Source organism: Esox lucius, chromosome 18 (genome assembly GCF_011004845.1).
Source record: "Esox lucius isolate fEsoLuc1 chromosome 18, fEsoLuc1.pri, whole genome shotgun sequence".
Classification (NCBI taxonomy): Eukaryota; Metazoa; Chordata; class Actinopteri; order Esociformes; family Esocidae; genus Esox; species Esox lucius.
Window position 1 is genome coordinate 1,582,266 of NC_047586.1, and position 18,549 is coordinate 1,600,814.

The following is an 18,549-nucleotide window of genomic DNA, read 5'->3' on the forward strand; positions in this document are numbered from 1 at the left end:
CGCCCAGTTAACTAGTCCTGAACCGCCCATTTAACTAGACATGAGTACCACAATCACCCAGTTAACTAGTCCTGAGGGCCAAATAACTAGACCAGCCATAGGTTGCTTCCTATACTCATGGAAATCAGGGAAAGCAGGTATAACATGACAGACCAGACTAACAGGTTAAGAACAAACAGTCAGCCGATAGGCTTCTAGGAAAATATATTAATTCAAATATATTATAAATAACAACTGCTTCATTGAAAAGTTAAATGGTCTGACATTGTTTACTATAAAAGTTCTCTATTCAGGTCATATAACTGCCATTACCGTACATTTACCATTAAATACAGCTCCGGAAAAAATTGAGACCACTGCACCTTTCTCTTTCCTTGCCAAAAAAGTGAAAAAGGAAGGTTTTGAGTGAGGAACAGAAGGGTTAAAATTTAGAGACAACTGCAAATTGAACACTTCTGTTCCTCACTCAAAACTTTCCTTTTAAACTTTTTTGGAAAGGAAAGAAAAAGGCACAGTGGTCTCCAAAAAATGTCTGGAGCTGTATGTCAAGAGTGACTTAAGGTTGAGCGCATACATTCAAATACTTTTTACTACTGGTCCCCTGCGGGAATCAAACCCACAACCCTAGCATTACAAGTGCCTTGCTGTAACAAGTAAGTTGCAGGGGATCCGGTAAGGTTAGCTTGGACCTGGACAGCTGAAATGGTTTAAGGATATTTAGTGATGGTGTGTGTGTGAGTCTGTAGCAGCAGGAGGAACGAAAGGTAAATCATGGCAGTGACAACTATTTCTAACCTTCCTGTGGCCATGAAAAAAAAAAACACATGAAGAAACAATGCAGACACACACACACACGATACACTAATACACACCCAGCACACGCAGAGTCTCACACACTCATGCAGACACACACACACACGCACGCGATACACTAATACACACTCATGCAGACACACACCCAGCCAGAGTACAGAAATGAACATCTTTTATTTCAGTATTATAGAAAAACACAAACCTCAGGCGTTGTCTGTCTGTAGACACACCCTGTGTGCGGCTCAAATGGGAGTTTGAGTGCACTAAGGGGTAAATAGGTTTTCATTTGGGGCACCCTCCCTGAGTAAATCATAACAACTCCACCTAGTACAAAACGCAAATGTTTAAAAAATAATGTATGAGCTTGAAAACACAATTTTTCGATTGGACAAAAAAAGCATTTTGTTGAGCACATTCACAATTACTGCTTTAATACATTATTTTAAAACAGTGTTTTCTGGTAAATAGTAATTACACCAGGAATCCTGATAGTGAAATTCATTGTCGGACCTAAAAATGAATGTGATATAAGCATTGATTATTTTAAGAAAATAAAGAAATACCTTAACTTATTCCAACAGCTGATACTCATTGGAATACACTCTGTCTATAGACATAGTAGTAAAAATGTGAATGTAAACAAACATTGTCTTGCCTCAAAACACTTAAAAGTACCAATAGCTCTGAATTTTAGTGGTTACATTTCTCCAGGCCTATCAGTCAGGTTTCAGCCAAAACAGAGGCAGGATAACACTTTGTTTATGTTTCAATAAAGGATTTAAAAGCTGTGTGATTGCGTGTGTGTGTTCGCGTGTGTGTTCTGACGTGGGAAAAACTCCAGGTGTCCTCTGAACTCAAAAGTCTCCCCCTCCAAACACAGGCCGTGTGGTAAACCAGAACAAGTGAACAGATCCACCTTTCCAATAGCTGCTTCACACCTGCAGGCAGGCTTCACCCACTAACCTCCATCCTTCTCTCTCTCTTAAAACAAAGGGATTTCTGTATCATGTTTCAGTAAGAGGGCGAACATTAAAAGAAAAAAGGGTACAGGTCTTAATAATAAGACCGGTGGTAAAAAAAGATGGCAAAGTCATAAAAAGTCAGTAAAACGTCATACAAAAATAGACTCCAGTTTAAAAAAAATATTACATAACATTTTTCTTTTTACCCATCATGCTGCAGAGAAAACAAATGGTAGTAGATGTCTTAAAAACATATTGTAAATTTTTCACTCTCCTTTCTGAGCCTCAAACTGGCCAACATCCACATGCTGTTCCATTCCTCCCAAAGCACACCCAGTCCCTGCAGAGCACTACCTTTGACCAGACCCATATGGACCCTTGTCAAAAGTAGTGTGCCAGATAGGGGATAGGGCGCAATTTGGGACTATTGGAAGCATAGCAAAAGATTGTTCGCATCCTTTGAAGTTTCCATCTAGATACAGATCTAGAATCACTTTCCATCTAGGTACAGATCTAGAATCACTTTCCATCTAGGTACAGATCTAGGATCACTTTCCATCTAGGTACAGATCTAGGATCACTTTCCATCTAGGTACAGATCTAGGATCAGTTTCCATCTAGGTACAGATCTAGGATCAGTTTCCATCTAGGTACAGATCTAGGATCAGTTTCCATCTAGGTACAGATCTAGGATCAGTTTCCATCTAGGTACAGATCTAGGATCAGTTTCCATCTAGGTACAGATCTAGAAACAGTATCTGTGCCACTACGTCCACTGTTCCAGCAGTGCCTCTGACCTCATCATGTTTAAACAGTCAGTTCAGGTGTTATCCATTGGCTGATCCCCCCAGATGATCCGGCTGGAGTTGAGATCACATGACCCAATAACTTTCCAGGTCATGAAGAGGGATCAGTTAATTGGTTAGTTGGTGGATGCCTCAAAAGTCAATTTCTCTAAGCATCCCTATATGACACAGCCTAGCAACAGACAGTTAATTTCCTTAGCAACCACTAATCACGGGTAAAGGCCTTCTTCTGATTTGCTTGTACGATGTCGTCAGGGGAAGGCGTGTCAAAACAGAAAGGGGTTATGGGTAGTAGGGGCATCTGTTCTTTAGCTTTGACCAGCTTAGTCTGTGTTCCATACAGAAAAGCCTGATGACCTCTGACCTCCAACCTCTGACTCCCCAAAACCCTCCTCCTCTTCTCCCTGCTGAACGGCTGCACGGCCAGGGTCAGGGCGAAGAAGGATGGTCTAGCGAACACAGAGGCACTAAGGTAACCACGGTGGCTGGACGGCATGGCAACGGACGGCATGGCAACCACCGACGGTGTGGAGGACGATGCGGGGAGGTCATCAGCGCGGGGATGGGCGGGAGACGACTGGGCCATGAGCGAGCTGAGATCGACACTTTGGCCTCCCTGCCATGATATGGGGGGGCCCGGGGGAGCCGAAGACAATGGGGTGCGGGGTTCGTCTCCAAATGTGTCCTCTTGAACACTTCCAGATTTCACCGCAACGTGCACATTCCCAGGCGACAGGAGGGTGGCGAGGGAGAGCGCCGGCACTGGGAGAATTCTAGTCTGGTGCTGGGTAGCAAGCTGAGACAGAGACGGCGCCCCCTCTAGGCCGGAAGGAGGTACTGCAGCCGAGGCCGAGCCTGGCAGGGCGGGAGGGCGTGTCAGTGTGTGGAGACTCTGGTGCCGTGAGGCAAAGAGGGAGAAGCCAGGAGGCTGGATAAGTGCATGGGACTCGGGACGTGTGGCTGGCTGAGTCGGGTTGCCATTGAGACCGGGCAGGGAGCTATATAGGGTGGGGCTGTTGGTTGAGTGTTCCTGGATAAGCTCAGCCAAAGACGGGCTCCCTTTGGTCTCCGCCAAATTAGCCTCACCCCTCGGGTTTATATCCATTGGCCGACTGCTCTGGAGGACAGTGCTGAGATTGGCGAAAGAAAGAGGGGCAAGTCTTGGGTTGCCGAGCGATAAGCCACCGAAAGAGGAGGCGAGGAGGCCTGGGGGAGGAGCTACGTGAGAAGCACTGGATAAGGGGGCAGAGTTAGAGTTTAACGACCCCAGAGAGCCCAGAGACAGGCCAGACAGAGCAGCCAATGGAGAGGAGGACAGAGAGGGTAGTCCCGCCCCCTGAGTCTTCTGCTTGTGCTCAGACATCAGCTGGGTCAAGTGGCTGCTTCTCTCCGACCCGGCAGACCTTGCCAAGGGCCTTGTAGAACAAACGTTCCGGAACAAATCACCCTGAGGAACGCCGCCCACAACGTTCAAAGCGGCCGTCGTTGAAATGATTTGGGGATCACGACCATTGGGTTCAGGTTGTGCCAAGAGACTACGGAGGTTCAGTGGGCTGGGGGACATGGGCACGGCAGACCTGGGTACAGGGTTGGTGTGTATGGTGTGTATGGTGTGTATGGTGTGTGCGTGGTCGGGCCCTTGTGGGGGTACAGTGTCAGAATGAATGTCAGACAAACAGGCTCCTTACCTTACGAAAGCCAATCGACGACGAGAGGCAGAGAGGTGATGAGGTGATGAGGTCAGGGGATCAGGACATAAAAACAGAGAGAGAGGGAGGGGAAAGATGGAAAGAGAGGGAAAGGCATTTTGTTATTAAAAATAAATACAAATAACGTATAGTTGATTTTTGCTGTTTGTCCTGTATATAATTATCAATAAATGATAGAAATGTGAATAATGTATTGCAATATTTATTGACCATATGACATGGGCTGGGCGATATGGCAAATACATTTAACACAATTTCTCATATAATTCCATAATAATATAATTATCACAATATACATGGCAAATTTGAATTTTCAGTAGTTATTGTCTCGAATTAAGTAATCTAGCATATCTCAAAAACATCTACTTGCCCAAAGGTGGATAACTTCTGAGTACAATTCACAGAATATTAAACACAACCAATTCAACAAGGGCATTATAAAACAGTGTGCTGTGGGATTTGAATCACAGCCATTACTAGTGTCTAACATTATGGAACATGAGGTAGAACAGAAAATAAAAACTGTTATTATTCCACTAACTCCTCCTGCTTATTGCACTAGAGGATTCGGGCAAGAAAGACTGATCTGGATTTACGGCTGACCGGTGGCAGGTAACAGTGTTGCCAGCTGTGCTAAAGATTCGCTCTGAAGGCGATCTGGTGGCAGGAATGCAAATATAAATATTGATATTGATTTATCGGCCCCAGCCCTTCATATGACATCAATAAAATATATATATAGACAGATAAATCACAATCATATTGTATTCTTAAGTCCCAGGCAATCCCCACACCTAAAATATATATCGCAATTTCAACCCGAAAATTTAAGCCACTTACAATTTGCCATTTACCAATAAGAGCTTTTTAGCCGTTTTACAGAAATACTAATTGTTTATTTTTTCTTCCACTTTTATTTGAAGAGTGAAAGGAGTATTGGAGAATTCTGAAGGCACACAGTGACTCATCATTGTAATAAAGTATTTATTCGTATGGAAAAGTTAAATTTGAACTAGAAATGCAAAACCCTTGGTCTACAAAATATTTAGAAATTTACAGCAGAAATGGAAATGCATATTAAATGCAAAACGGCCATGTCATTCAAAAGCCAGCAGATGTTTTTAAATCAGCATCTCTCTTCTAGGCTCATCTGTTAGGGCTGCCTCATATAACGTCATCCACAATGTAATCAATGTCAACTTTACACTGAACAGTCAACGATTAAACGTAAGTGTTTTATGTATTCGCTAGCAGTGGGACTCCACCGATGTACAGGAGTACATTGAAGACAAGTTCACAGGCATATTGTTCAAACATGAGGGGAAACAACTTGGGTATTCCAGAGAGAGAGAAATGCAGTTCCTAAGACTAACAAGCAGTACCAGTGGATCAACTCTGTAACCAAAATGACCCCAGAAAGCTTCTACACCCCCAAGCCAAGAGACTGTCCAACAAAACACTAATAGAGCTTCTACCCCTGAGCTGAGAGACTGTCCAAAAACACACTATACAGCTTGACAAAGTAAAACAGGATCATGTACAGCTTCTACCCCCAAGACTTAAGAATGTTAAACTGGGCCCTGTACAGCTTCTACCCCCAAGACATAAGACTGCTGAATCAGGTGGCCTACCAGAATATTTTTGACACCACTGCTATCATTCTGTGACAGCATGAATTTTACCTGTGCACACTGTTTGACTGCCAAGTATTACATTTATTATCTCAGTCTTTCCCTCATTCTACGACTACAGGCTTGAACAGGCCTACTTAGAGCAATGGAACATTCATTATTTCAAATAATAGTTGAACCCCTATCTAGTGAATCCCCAGCCATAACCCAGGTGTACCTTTATCTGGTCGAGGGGCACCTGAGGCTTCCTGATTCGCTCTCACTGCTCTCTCCTTATTGGCCCTCTGTGGCAGTGGCACATCTTGATTGGTCCAAGCAGCAGGGGGCGGTGGCCGAGTGCTCTCTTCTGATAGGACGGCGTCCAGCGCTCTCTGGGGGTCAAAGGCGCAACGCAGTGCAGCCTGGGTTAGGACTGACTCTGGCACTGCATCACCCAAGACTGTACGCATCTGGTCCAGACAGGAGTACAGCTTGCCTACGGACGAACGCACACACATACACACGCCAATAAGGATTAACTTTTTTACTTTATATTATTATTCCATGCTTATCTAATATATACATTACCGTTTAAAAGTTTATGGTCACTTAGAAACTACCTTAATAGTTAATGTTGTAAATGACTATTATAGCTGGAAACATTTGAATACTAAACAGGATATCTACATAGGCATACAGAGGCCCATTATCAACAACAATCAGTTTTGGATTAGCATCAGTCCTTGCTAAACCAAGTTTATAATTTTAAAAGGCTAATAAAAAGAAAAGATTAAAATGGGCTAATGAACACAGACTCTGGACACAAGAAGATATGATTTTTTTTTTAATGAACAGACAAATCTTTTGAGGTGTTTGGATCGCAAAGAAGGACATTCGTCAGATGCAGACCAAATGAAAAGATGCCGGAGGAGTGCTTGACACCATCTGTCAAACATGGTGGAGGCAATGTGATGGTCTGGGGGTGCTTTGGTGGTGGTGAAGTGGGAGATCTGTACAGAGTAAAAGGGATCTTGAAGAAAGAAGGCTATCATTCCATTTTGCCACACCATGCCATACTCTGTGGATGGTACTTGATTGGAGTCAATTTCCTCTTACAAAAGAACAACAACCCAAAGCACAGCTCCAAACTATGCAAGAACTATTTAGGGAAGAAGCAGTCTGCTGGTATTCTGTCTATAATGGAGTGGTCAGCACAGTCACCGGATCTCAACCCTACTGAGCTGTTGTGGGAGCATCTTGACCGTATGGTACTTTAGTGCCCATCAAGCCAATCCAACTAGTGGGAGGTGCTTCAGTTAGCATGCAGTGAAATCTATTTAGATTACCTCAACAAATTGACAACTAGAACGCCAATGGTCTACAAGGCTGTAATGGCTGCAAATGGAGGATTATTTGATGAAAGCAAAGTTTATTTCAATTAAAAATCATTATTTCTAAAATCAATTACTATATTCCCTATTCATTTTGCTATATTTCCTATTCAAACCAATTCAATGTGTTTTCATGTAAAACTCATTACACATCAAGCCAAGATGAAAAGACCTTTCCAAGCACCTCAGAAGAAAGATTATTGACGCCCCTCGGACTGGGAAGGGTTAGAAAACCATTTCCAAACCATTTGAAATACATTCCAGCGTGCGAACGATTATCAAAAAATATAGAAGATTCCAAACTAGTGTGGACACTACTGGCAATCTACATAGGTGAGGTTGTCCCACCAAATTCAAGCCGATAGCTGACCGAAAGATACTCATTGTATTCTCTCAGAACAACTGGGCAACACAAAGGGATCTACAGGCCTCTCATAACAATCACAGTCAAACTGCATGAACCAACTGTCACAAAGAGACTGCAACCCTGGCCTACATTGGAGGTCAGGAAGGAAGAAGCCTCTGCTCTCAAAAAATCATAAAGACCTGATTGATGTTTGCCAGATTACACTTAGGTAAAGACCAAAACTACTGGCTTAACGCACTGGACAGACTTCAAAAGTTCTGTGAAAACCAAACACTGTCTATGAACAGAAGAACCTCATACCAACTGTAAAGCATGGAGGTGGTGGCATTATGATTTAGGGGTGGTTTTCTGCCTGAGGGCCTGGCCATCACTGACTCAACCATGAATTCCATATTGTCCCAGAGAATTCTCAAGCAGAATGTGAGGCCATCTGTCAAAAAGCTGAACCTAACATGGATATTACAACATGACATTGATCCAAAACACACAAGAAACTCTGCAACAGAATGGCTGAAAAATAAAGTGTAGGATACGGAATGGAGTCAAAGCCCAGGGGCCGTACTCACAAGACATGTAATCTTAACATTAAGAGGCCTCCTAGCTAAGTTTCCTCTTAAAACCTATTCACAAAGCTGCCGGGGTCTTTGTCAGTGTATTCATCATAACAATACTGCAGAAAGGTGTCATGTTCCCATATTGAAATTGAAAATTCTAAAATGCAGGCGAAGTATCACTGATTAAACATGAAACCAAGAATGCTATACTGACTAGTCAAGCATATGTTCAGCTAATTGTCAGCCTCTTACGGACACGCATATAAACAGCCTTTTAATTATCAGACTAGAACAACCATGGCTGTTAATAAGACGCATGATGCTACATTATGCAAACAAAAACCAAACGCAAGAACAGCTCTTAGTTGGGGTAACTCCAAAACCCAAAAAAGAAGCATGGGGAAATATACTTGCAAATAAATGCGGCTTTCCCACTTCTGTACAGAACCGCCAATGAGTGTGTCGCACGCAAGGGCAGAGACTGTAGTATTCAACTGCCACAGGTAATAGGAACATAAGGTCAATGATTTTCTACTACATTAGACCAGAATGTTCTCTCTATCAATCAATGCATTTGGCCTATATAAAAATTTACCTAAATGTTTTTATACATACATTAACCTTGTTACACATGTCATTGCAGATTATATTAACATGTAACCTATAATTCAAAACAATTATTTAGGAGGAGGCTGAGCACCCAGAGCTCTATCTCCTGTTGCCTCAGTGGTGTAACTTTTCACAGATTTAGGAGCAGGGCCGGCCCTAGGCATAAACTGCTGCTTAGGGCCCCCGACCGCTAGGGGGCCACAAACTGCCAACGACCACTATGGGAGAGGGGGCCCCCAAACCAAATTTAGCTTAGGGCCCCCAAAAGGCTAGGACCGGCACTGTTTAGGAGCTAAAAATATAGGAGTCCTAAAATTAGGACTGACACACCCATTGTTTTTTAGAGTTTCTCCTAAATCAGCAAGTTGGGAGCTACTTACAGCTTTAAGATGTTTTATGAATACGGCCCCAGATCTCTAAATGCTGCGGAGGGACTGGAAGCTGGCCGTGAATGCAAGAAAGCCCTCAAAAACAGTTGACAGAGTTAAAGCCGTACTGGAGAGTGGGCTTTAACTTTCAGTTACATTAACTTTCAGTTACATTTGTTAGATAAGGTTACCTTCATTTTTTTGTCGTAGTGTTGAAGTGAAGATTATGAATACATGTCCAAATAAGTAAAAATTAAATGTATAATAATAATAAGAAGAAGAAATAAAACATTTCTGGGGGTTATACTATATTTTTCACAAGACTATAAGAAAACACCTTAGAAAACCCCACTGGGTTCAGGAGTTTCTTTGTCTACTTTCAGAAAGCAAGTAAGAGAAAGGGAGGTGGGGTACAAAAGAGGAGTACAGGGGGTACCCAGGTGTATGAGAGATGGGGAGGTGTGTTTAGAGTACAGGGGGTACCCTGGTATATGAGAGATGGGGAGGTGTGTTTAGAGTACAGGGGGTACCCTGGTATATGAGAGATGGGGAGGTGTGTTTAGAGTACAGGGGGTACCCTGGTATATGAGAGATGGGGAGGTGTGTTTAGAGTACAGGGGGTACCCTGGTATATGAGAGATGGGGAGGTGTGTTTAGAGTACAGGGGGTACCCTGGTATATTAGAGATGGGGAGGTGTGTTTAGAGTACAGGGGGTACCCTGGTGTGTGAGAGATGGGGAGGTGTGTTTAGAGTACAGGGGGTACCCTGGTGTGTGAGAGAGGGGGAGGTGTGTTTAGAGTACAGGGGGTACCCTGGTATATGAGAGATGGGGAGGTGTGTTTAGAGTACAGGGGGTACCCTGGTGTATGAGAGATGGGGAGGTGTGTTTAGAGTACAGGGGGTACCCTGTTGTATGAGAGATGGGGAGGTGTGTTTAGAGTACAGGGGGTACCCTGTTGTATGAGAGATGGGGAGGTGTGTTTAGAGTACAGGGGGTACCCTGTTGTATGAGAGATGGGGAGGTGTGTTTAGAGTACAGGGGGTACCCTGGTGTGTGAGAGAGGGGGAGGTGTGTTTAGAGTACAGGGGGTACCCTGGTGTGTGAGAGAGGGGGAGGTGTGTTTAGAGTACAGGGGGTACCCTGGTGTGTGAGAGAGGGGGAGGTGTGTTTAGAGTACAGGGGGTACCCTGGTGTGTGAGAGAGGGGGAGCTGTGTTTGGACATTAGAGGTCAGCTGTCATGAGTAAATCCATAGCTGGATGGTCTGAAAATGGGTCCAGAGAAATAACAGGCTAACGGGGCTGATTTGAATCATTGTAGCATTTTAACTATGGCTAACCTTTTCATAACCTTGCAAGGGTGGGGGAGGTGGGTTCAAAGGTCAGAGGGTACCTTGGTCCAGAGGGTTAAGATTGTGTGTGAGGCTTGGGGAAGTAGGTATGGCCTCCTCTTCCTCCATCTCCTCTTCTTCTAGGGGGGGTTCAACACTGGGCCTCTCCTGTCGAGACGAGTAAATGAACTGGGCCGCTGCGTAGATAGCAGAACACACAACAAAACACTCAGGAGCCAATCACAGCATCAGGGCATGCATATTGTTATCATTGCTCCTATTCTCTATGTAGTACTCTACTTTAGACCAATGCAATTACACCCCAAGATTAAAGATCTTTCACACTGCCCCAGAGCAGCAGATGTACCGAAGTTATTCCTGTAACTCATTCTGGATAAGAGTGTCTGGTAAACACCATGAACATTCACTACACGAGCATTGCAGGCTATTCCCTATTAAGATTACAGCGTAATGTTTCCTGCTTGTATGGTGTGGTGTCACGGACCTGTAGCAGGCGAGATGCAATAGTCATCATCCACAGATTGTCCATACACGTCATCATCATCAAAATCTGCAGACAGGACATACAATAAACAGTAGCATTAACACACAATAGAGAGTGTTTGTGTGTGATTTCTGATGGCTGTCAATGCATTGTCAGCAACTCCTCCCGGTTGAAAAACGAAATTAAATATGCAGGTTAAAATTGAACGTAACAAGCTAGCCGTGGAGTGAGTAGCGCGCGACATTTCACTAGACCAATTGTCTGTACCTGATCTAGCTGGGTAAAAAGGTACATTTGTGTTAATTAACTCAAGCTAGCTAACCATACCAACCGTTGCAACTGAACACAGCTGCAAGCTAGCTAGCTATAGGGAACTATCTAGTTAGCCTCGTGTGGTCAACAACACTGTACCCTGGTAAAAAAAATAATAATATTGAAAGTTAGCTAGTTGAACAATAACATTGACACGTCCTAAACATAGCTTTTATAACTTGCTAGTTGAGCTGATTAGCAAAATGCTGAACGTTGGGCTCGTGGCACCCATTTCAGGTGACAACCAGTGAGCACGAAAAAAGTCCTAATGGGACACGACAGCAATAATTACACGATTATCAAGTTAGCAGTCCAGCTAGCCGAATAGCTAGCTAACAAGTTCAGGCCTTGCATCTAAGTGTCTAAAACTAGCACTATCACATTTACAAAACCTAACCTTCATCGTAGTTGTAGCCTCTGACATTTCTGTGCCGAGACATGTCGGTTAATAAATTAAACGTGTCCTTTCGGTACCAGTAGATATGGTTTTCGGCTCAAAGGCTGTTTTGTTGAATAGTCTCACTTTCCGATAGCCATATTTGCGCAGACTCCGTAGAGTAAAGCACTCACGTTGAACTGCTCAGGATCACGCATAATTCTACACAGATCTTGGGTCAAGTTAGGTTACGCAAATCTTAACAGAAGATAATACATAAAACTGACATAATAAAACACTCGACAGAGAAACATTCTCAGTAGACGGTAGTAACGTTTGAATACAATAAAATCTACTTTTGAATGTTGCGTTCAATACAAAAATATATTTATTTAAACATTTATTTTCTAATTGTTTTTTCTCCATATCAGTGTTTCCAAAGATATTGTGTTTACTTATCAATCAATTCAAGATCGCTATTTTTTTTTCCATTTATGAAACTTAAACGGAAACCCCCATGACTGGGAAGGTAGTTTTTTTAGTAGGCTACTAAGGGAATCTCTCCCTGCTGCTTCTGCCTGTTAGTGGAAACTACTCAGGCTGTTGCCTGCCCCTAATATCCATCCTCCCACTGCCCCTGTGGGCTGAATGCTGAAGTATGATGGTAATCATCGTCATGACAATTGTGGTGATGCTGATAATGAAGATAATGAGGACATTGATGATGATGTTAAATGCTAATTTACCGCTATTGAATAATCAGCAAGCCCTATACTGTTACTGTAGTTATGTATGTAGCGGGCTTGAACCTCATGTCTGTCCAACTGAGACGTCTCCCACCCAAAAACATAAACACCCCAGTACCACCACCTCCTTTCTGAATTGCCTCAACAGCCTGTCAGCAGTGGAAGACCCTATCTAAGTCCTTCTACTGCCAGGACTCTGTAATAAAATGTAATCTGTTTTATAGCAGGTGTTTGTGCATTTAAACAGTGTGGTACGTTTAAAAGGCAGTCGGGCCAAGATAATGATTTAAGAAATGAGTTTACATCTAACAGGGTCGCAAGCTGTGCATGGAAAGTGTCTGACACCATTACCGCACACACACGCACACATACACACACACATACACGCAAGCACAAAACCTCCAAACCCAGACCCACCTGTGTTCTTGAAGTGTATGTGCACCCCAACCCCATGCATCCCCCTGACGCCCCCCCTCCCCGGACACACACACACACACACATTCAAAGGTCATGCCCTGTTGTGTGAGCCCTGCCCAGACATCCCTCTCTGAACACACACCAAAGGGTGTTTTTCAAAGCATTATTATATTGTTTATATACATTCAGAAAACAGGATACATCATACATTTTCAAATCATCCAAAATAAATTAACAACAAAAAAACTGAAATGTAAAAAAGGCACTGAAAGCTGGTCAAGGTCTGGGTTGGTCCTGGATCAAGACCAATGTTTGCCCTTGGTCAAGGTCTGGGTTTGTCCTGGATCAAGGCCTGGGTTGGTCGTGGTCAATGCCTGGGTTGATCCTGGGTCAAGCTCTGGGTTTGTCAAGGTCAGGTTGGTTTTGGGTCAAGTCTGGGTTGGTCCTGGATCAAGGCCTGGGTTGGTCCTGCATCAAGGTCTGGGTTGGTCCTGATACTGGATCAAGTACAGTATTGACAGTACATATACTCATATTCTATATACCACGTAAACAGCCCTTAGCCGTGGAACATTGGCCAGGGTCTGTGTCCAAAATGGCACCAGCTATTTCCTACAGTATTGGGCAGTGAGGGTCCTGTACTCTAGGAGACAGGGAGACATATTGGATCCTTCTGGTCAGATTCTTTAGGCAGTTAACACATCTCTACTAGTGTGTGCCACAAATGGCTGCCTGTTCCCTATGAAGAGCCCTAAGGATTCTGGTCAAAACTTGTGCACTACATCGTGAAGAGGGTGCCATTTGGGGAACATATGAAACACGAGAGAGTACTCTGAATGGCTAAATATAGTGGATAGATCACAAGCACCTGGTTAGGTAATGCTGGAAACCTTTTAAAATAAACCGGCTTCTATTCCAGGTGACAGTTTGTCATAATGTGGCCTAGATAGAGAGAGGAATGGTGTGAGATGGGGTAAAGAAAGACAAAAGGGAGAGAGAGACCAATAGTTAGAGGGAGAGAAGAGAAACAAAGCAGAGATTGATCCGACAGACGGAAACATGATGTCATTAAGAGAAATGTTAACAGACAGGTGCCCCAGGACCAACCTCGGGTTAGGGTGTGTGTTCTGTGTGGGAGGAGGGCTCCCCCTCAAGTCAATTTCCTGTATTTTGATGAGGTGGAACGCCGCATGCACACATAATCATACAAAAGGGGGTCACACAGGTGACAGAGACAGAAATCTGTCAAAAAAGAGCAACTCTAAAATGTTTCTAGGACGACATTTAAAATGTAAAAAGTATCATGACAGTGAGGTGTCAAGCCTCACTAAACGTCTCCATTCACAACGTTGTGTTAACAACGTTGGGCTTGTGACATTAGATCCCTACTGGGGCTTGTGACATGGGATTAACTGGCTTGTCTCAGGGTGGTTGGTGGTCAAGGGCCCCTTTGGTGGTGAGAGGCTATGGTGGACAAATGGGTGGAGCTTTTTCCTGCCTGGTTGGCTCTCTCCTGGGGTATCTTTGGATAGGGCCACAGTGTCCCCAGACACCCGCTGTGCCAATCCCCAGTATCTACACAACCATGCTGCAATAGTCTGTGGCAAGACTTTCCTGTCTTATCTGGTGTCCTGTTGGGTGTACAGCATACTGTTTCTAATTTCTCTGGTTTCCTCAAGGATCTAAGGAGCCCCTGAGCCTAAAGACTTTACTTCAAGACTTCCTGGCCTGACGACTTCTCATTATCATTGTACGAAGTCCTCCTGGTCATGTTGCTGATCTGGAATCTTCCTAAAGACTAAATAGATTAACGTTGTGACCTTTAGAGGTTGTGTACTCTTATGATCTCAGAAAAAGACTGTCTGCCAGTCAGAGCCTGAATCCTCTTTATGTTTCTTCCTAAGTTCTGCCTTGTACCTAGTACTGCTCCATCAGAGTTTAGTCGCATAATGCAACTCTCCTGCTATCTGCCTTTTGCCAGCCTTTCTTTATTTTCTTACTTTTTAATTTTCTTGATTTAGCCTCTCTGTCAGAGCAATATCAGAGCAAATTACTGAATGAGACGATAACACAGCTTGAAATACATGAGAGTGAACAATTCATTGACTCTGTAGCAGCTACTCTAGGGGTTGTACTACCGAATGCTAACGAACAGACACAGATTGGTATACAAGGGATTACTTCATATATAGACCACTCTGTCAAGGAGATCATAGAACACTTAAAGGATAAGCTGGAAAATTGGGTAGGACTCTCCGGGACAGTCCTTGATTGGTTCAGATCTTATCTAGATGGCCGGAGTTACTTTGTCAACACTGGTAATCATGAATCTGATAGGGTGGCTATGACATGCAGAGTTCCCTTAAAACCAGGGATCAAGTGCGTAATCTTGGTGTTCTGACTCAGACCTCACATTTAACAGTCATATCAAAGCAGTCACCAAAACAGCATTCTATCATCTAAAAAATATAGCCAGAATCAAAGGCTTGGTGTCCCAAAAAGACCAAGAGAAGCTCATCCATGCTTTTATCTCTAGTAGGGTTGACTACTGTAATGGCCTTTTAACTGGACTCCTGAAAATGACTGTAAAACTGCTGCAGCTCACTCAGAATGCTGCTGCTAGAATGTTAACCAGGACCAAGAGAACAGAGCACATCACTCCGGTTCTTAAATCTTTGCATTGGCTTCCAGTCAGTTACAGAATAGAATTCAAAATGGTGTTTTTAGTTTATAAATCTCTGAATGGTTTAGGACCCAAATACATTTCTGATATGTCTGAAGAATATAAACCGAGCAGGGCTCTTATATCCATGAAGACAGGTCAGCTAGTAGAGCCCAGAGTCCAAACTAAACATGGAGAAGCTGCGTTTAACACTTATGCTGTACACAACTGGAATAAACTACCAGAAGATCCTGGACGTGCCCCAAGCATATCAATTTTTAAATACAGGTTAAAAATACACTTCTCTTTTCAGCTGCCTATGACTGAGCACTAAACCACACTGTTTAGCCTTATAGCTTCCTATGTTTTCATCCCCTTTTTCATAAATTGTTTTTATTTTCTTATACATTTTTTTTTTATTACTATGTTTTCATTTGTTTTGATGCTTTCATTTGAATATTTGTTTTTTTTGTTATTGTATTTATATAGATTTTCGATGTAAGAATTGTGCTATAAACTTGCTTGCTTGCTTTCTAGGATGTTTTTCATAGCCAAAGTGTTTTATAACTATTTGGGGGTTTTAGGTATCTTTATTAGCATTTTGAAACAACTGCTGAGGTAAAAAGGTCTTTATAAAATACATTTGATTGATTGTTGGAGAGGGGTAGAGAGGGAAAGAGAGAGGGAGACAGAACGAGAGAAAGATGGAGAGCAACAGACATAAAAAAAAGATGGGTGGAAAAGGAGAGAGAAAGAGAGGGAGAAAGCAAGAGACCAATTCTGGGTAGCACAGGGGAGGAGGAAAGATTTTGCATAACACCCCAGGGCACTGGTGAGAGAACGAGGGAGGGAGAGGAGTAGATGGGGGATAGAGAAAAATACATTAAACCTATTTGACATAACAAAAAAAAACTGCCCTAGGCTTTCAGTGTGTGTTGTGTAATGTTCATCCAACAAGGAAATAGTTGTGTGACCGAAGGGTTTGGGACAATGCCATAGGCCTGAGGTGGACCAATTAAACTGCGCACAGGGGCAGTCTGGGATTGGTAGATCCGTTTTCGTACAACAAAATGTAATATATGGCCTTTTATCTTTAAATGGTATATGGAATTACCGAAAATAAGGTTTACGAGCTGCACCTCAGATTTTACGTTGACCAGTTGGAAGACTCACCCATCGCAAGCTCCCTTGTTTGAGATGACAGAATCTGCTAATTCGAGGTAGTAAATAGATTTAAACAATGTAGAATTGTGTTCATTATAATTTCTGCAGCCTTTGTACCCGGTATTATTTGTCTGAATTCACACCAGTATAATTTATGAAACACAGAAGGAAAATCTTTGCTACATGCAAACTAATTTTAATTGTTCAATCCAACACTCATGATCGGTTCATAACCTCCTGCAACCCATCAGTTGCGATTCACTGCTGTAAAGAACAGAGATATAAATACCCTGTGAGCTTAGTTCCACTGTCGTATGGTTTTAACCACACAGTGCTGGTTCCTGAGGCGTATGTGGGCCCCATCTTTACTATTATTAGCTGGCTGTGTTGGCCCAATCGGCCGCGACATGGGAATCTACCAAACCTGTTGTCTGATTGTCATGGCCTTCCAAACCCACTGCAGATCTATGGTTCTACTCGGTCATCTTGTGGCACATTGATGCCAACATTCTGGTACCCAATGAACTGACTTTTCTGAAGGGACTCGTCCTCAGGTCTGGACAGAGCTTGTGAGTTTAGCAAACCATGTTGCCCTCACACAGCCAAGACACAGCTCAGCCTTCTGACAGCTCCACAGCTCAGTATTCAAATGACCCACCTGAGCACACAATGCTTTGCAAAGGGGGCTGCCTTGACAATGGTTGCATTAACCTGTCCAATCGCGCCCATGCAAATGACCCCTCATCACAAGCCAGCAAGGCGACACACACACACACACACGCACACATATACAGTACATACACACAGTTAGATATGACAGGCAGACAGATACATAGATAGACACAGCACTTTTTTTGTCCAGTCTGGTCCTTTGACATGTCCAACAAGCTGACATTTATTTAAACCATTCTGCTGAGAAAGTTCTTATTCACACAAAGGCGCATTGAGTTTAACTCTCTTTTTTTCTCACCTTGTCAGCTCAGGGGTTTGAACCAGCAACCATTCATTTATTGCCTCTAGACCAGTAGGCTGTCCTGCTGCCCCCAAGTTGAGTTGCAATCATAGAAATATAATACATAGAGAAAACATAACCTTAGACTGGATAAAGGATCAGGAGATGGTTTGATCGTATTTCTATCTCCGGAGTGGCCCTGGTCCTGGTGTGGTGGATTTGCATACCAGGCCTGCTGTCACTGATTTGGCTTATCAGGGAGTTAACTCAGGAGTGTTTCTCTCTCTCTCTCTCTCTCTCTGTGTGTGTGTGTGTGTGTGTGTGTGTGTGGTATTTGCTTTATCAAGATGTAGCCTAGTTTTGACTACTGCCCTCTAGGGAAAGACACACATACACACACTTACTTAAGTCAATTGAAAACCATACCTGTGTGTGTGTGTGTGCGTGCATGTGCATCAGAGTGCTAAAGGTAAATGTAACCTTGCAATGGTTATGAGTAATAAGAGCATTATTTTTCTTTCATTGGCTACATTTAGATAATTCTGTTGAATTATTCAAGTAGCCTAAATCTTTCATTATCCTAACAAAATATGACATAATTATAAATAATTAATGAATGTCTCCGTCTAGTTTGAGGCAAGAGGTATAGTTTTACTAGCGGGTGTTAACGTCAGCGCAGTTATTAGAAGTAAGCAACAATTGGCATGCTAGCTGTTTTCTTTGTCGCCTGCCCATTCCGCCATGGTAATGATAATTCTGCATCCATTTTCAACTTGTAAATTAATGATATATTGCACTGCTTCTTGAAAATTGTATGAATGCCCAAAGTATGGATGTTAGTACTTGCATCCCTTGTCCGGTCTATTAATTATTTGACTGGTTACAGTCCACATAA

The 18,549-nt window shown here is 43.0% G+C and overlaps 1 protein-coding gene across 3 annotated transcripts in view; it reads right to left on the minus strand.

Moving 5' to 3' along the window:
- Nucleotides 1-11,899, minus strand: part of hbs1l (HBS1-like translational GTPase) — a 32,087-nt gene extending 20,188 nt beyond the window's left edge. Inside the window, exons 1-5 of one of the 3 annotated variants that reach the window (XM_029114430.2) lie at nucleotides 11,735-11,899; nucleotides 11,026-11,091; nucleotides 10,583-10,717; nucleotides 6,139-6,396; nucleotides 2,428-4,264 (exon numbers count right to left, since the gene is read on the minus strand). In XM_029114430.2, the coding sequence (XP_028970263.2) occupies nucleotides 2,787-4,264; nucleotides 6,139-6,396; nucleotides 10,583-10,717; nucleotides 11,026-11,091; nucleotides 11,735-11,777 (1,980 nt within the window). In that variant the 5' untranslated portion in view covers nucleotides 11,778-11,899 and the 3' untranslated portion in view covers nucleotides 2,428-2,786. Of the gene's footprint in view, nucleotides 1-1,015; nucleotides 2,386-2,427; nucleotides 4,265-6,138; nucleotides 6,397-10,582; nucleotides 10,718-11,025; nucleotides 11,092-11,734 lie in introns of those variants that run through there. The other 2 variants (XM_029114429.2, XM_029114431.2) reach the window with 2 other exon arrangements.
- Nucleotides 11,900-18,549: the final 6,650 nt, after the last annotated feature.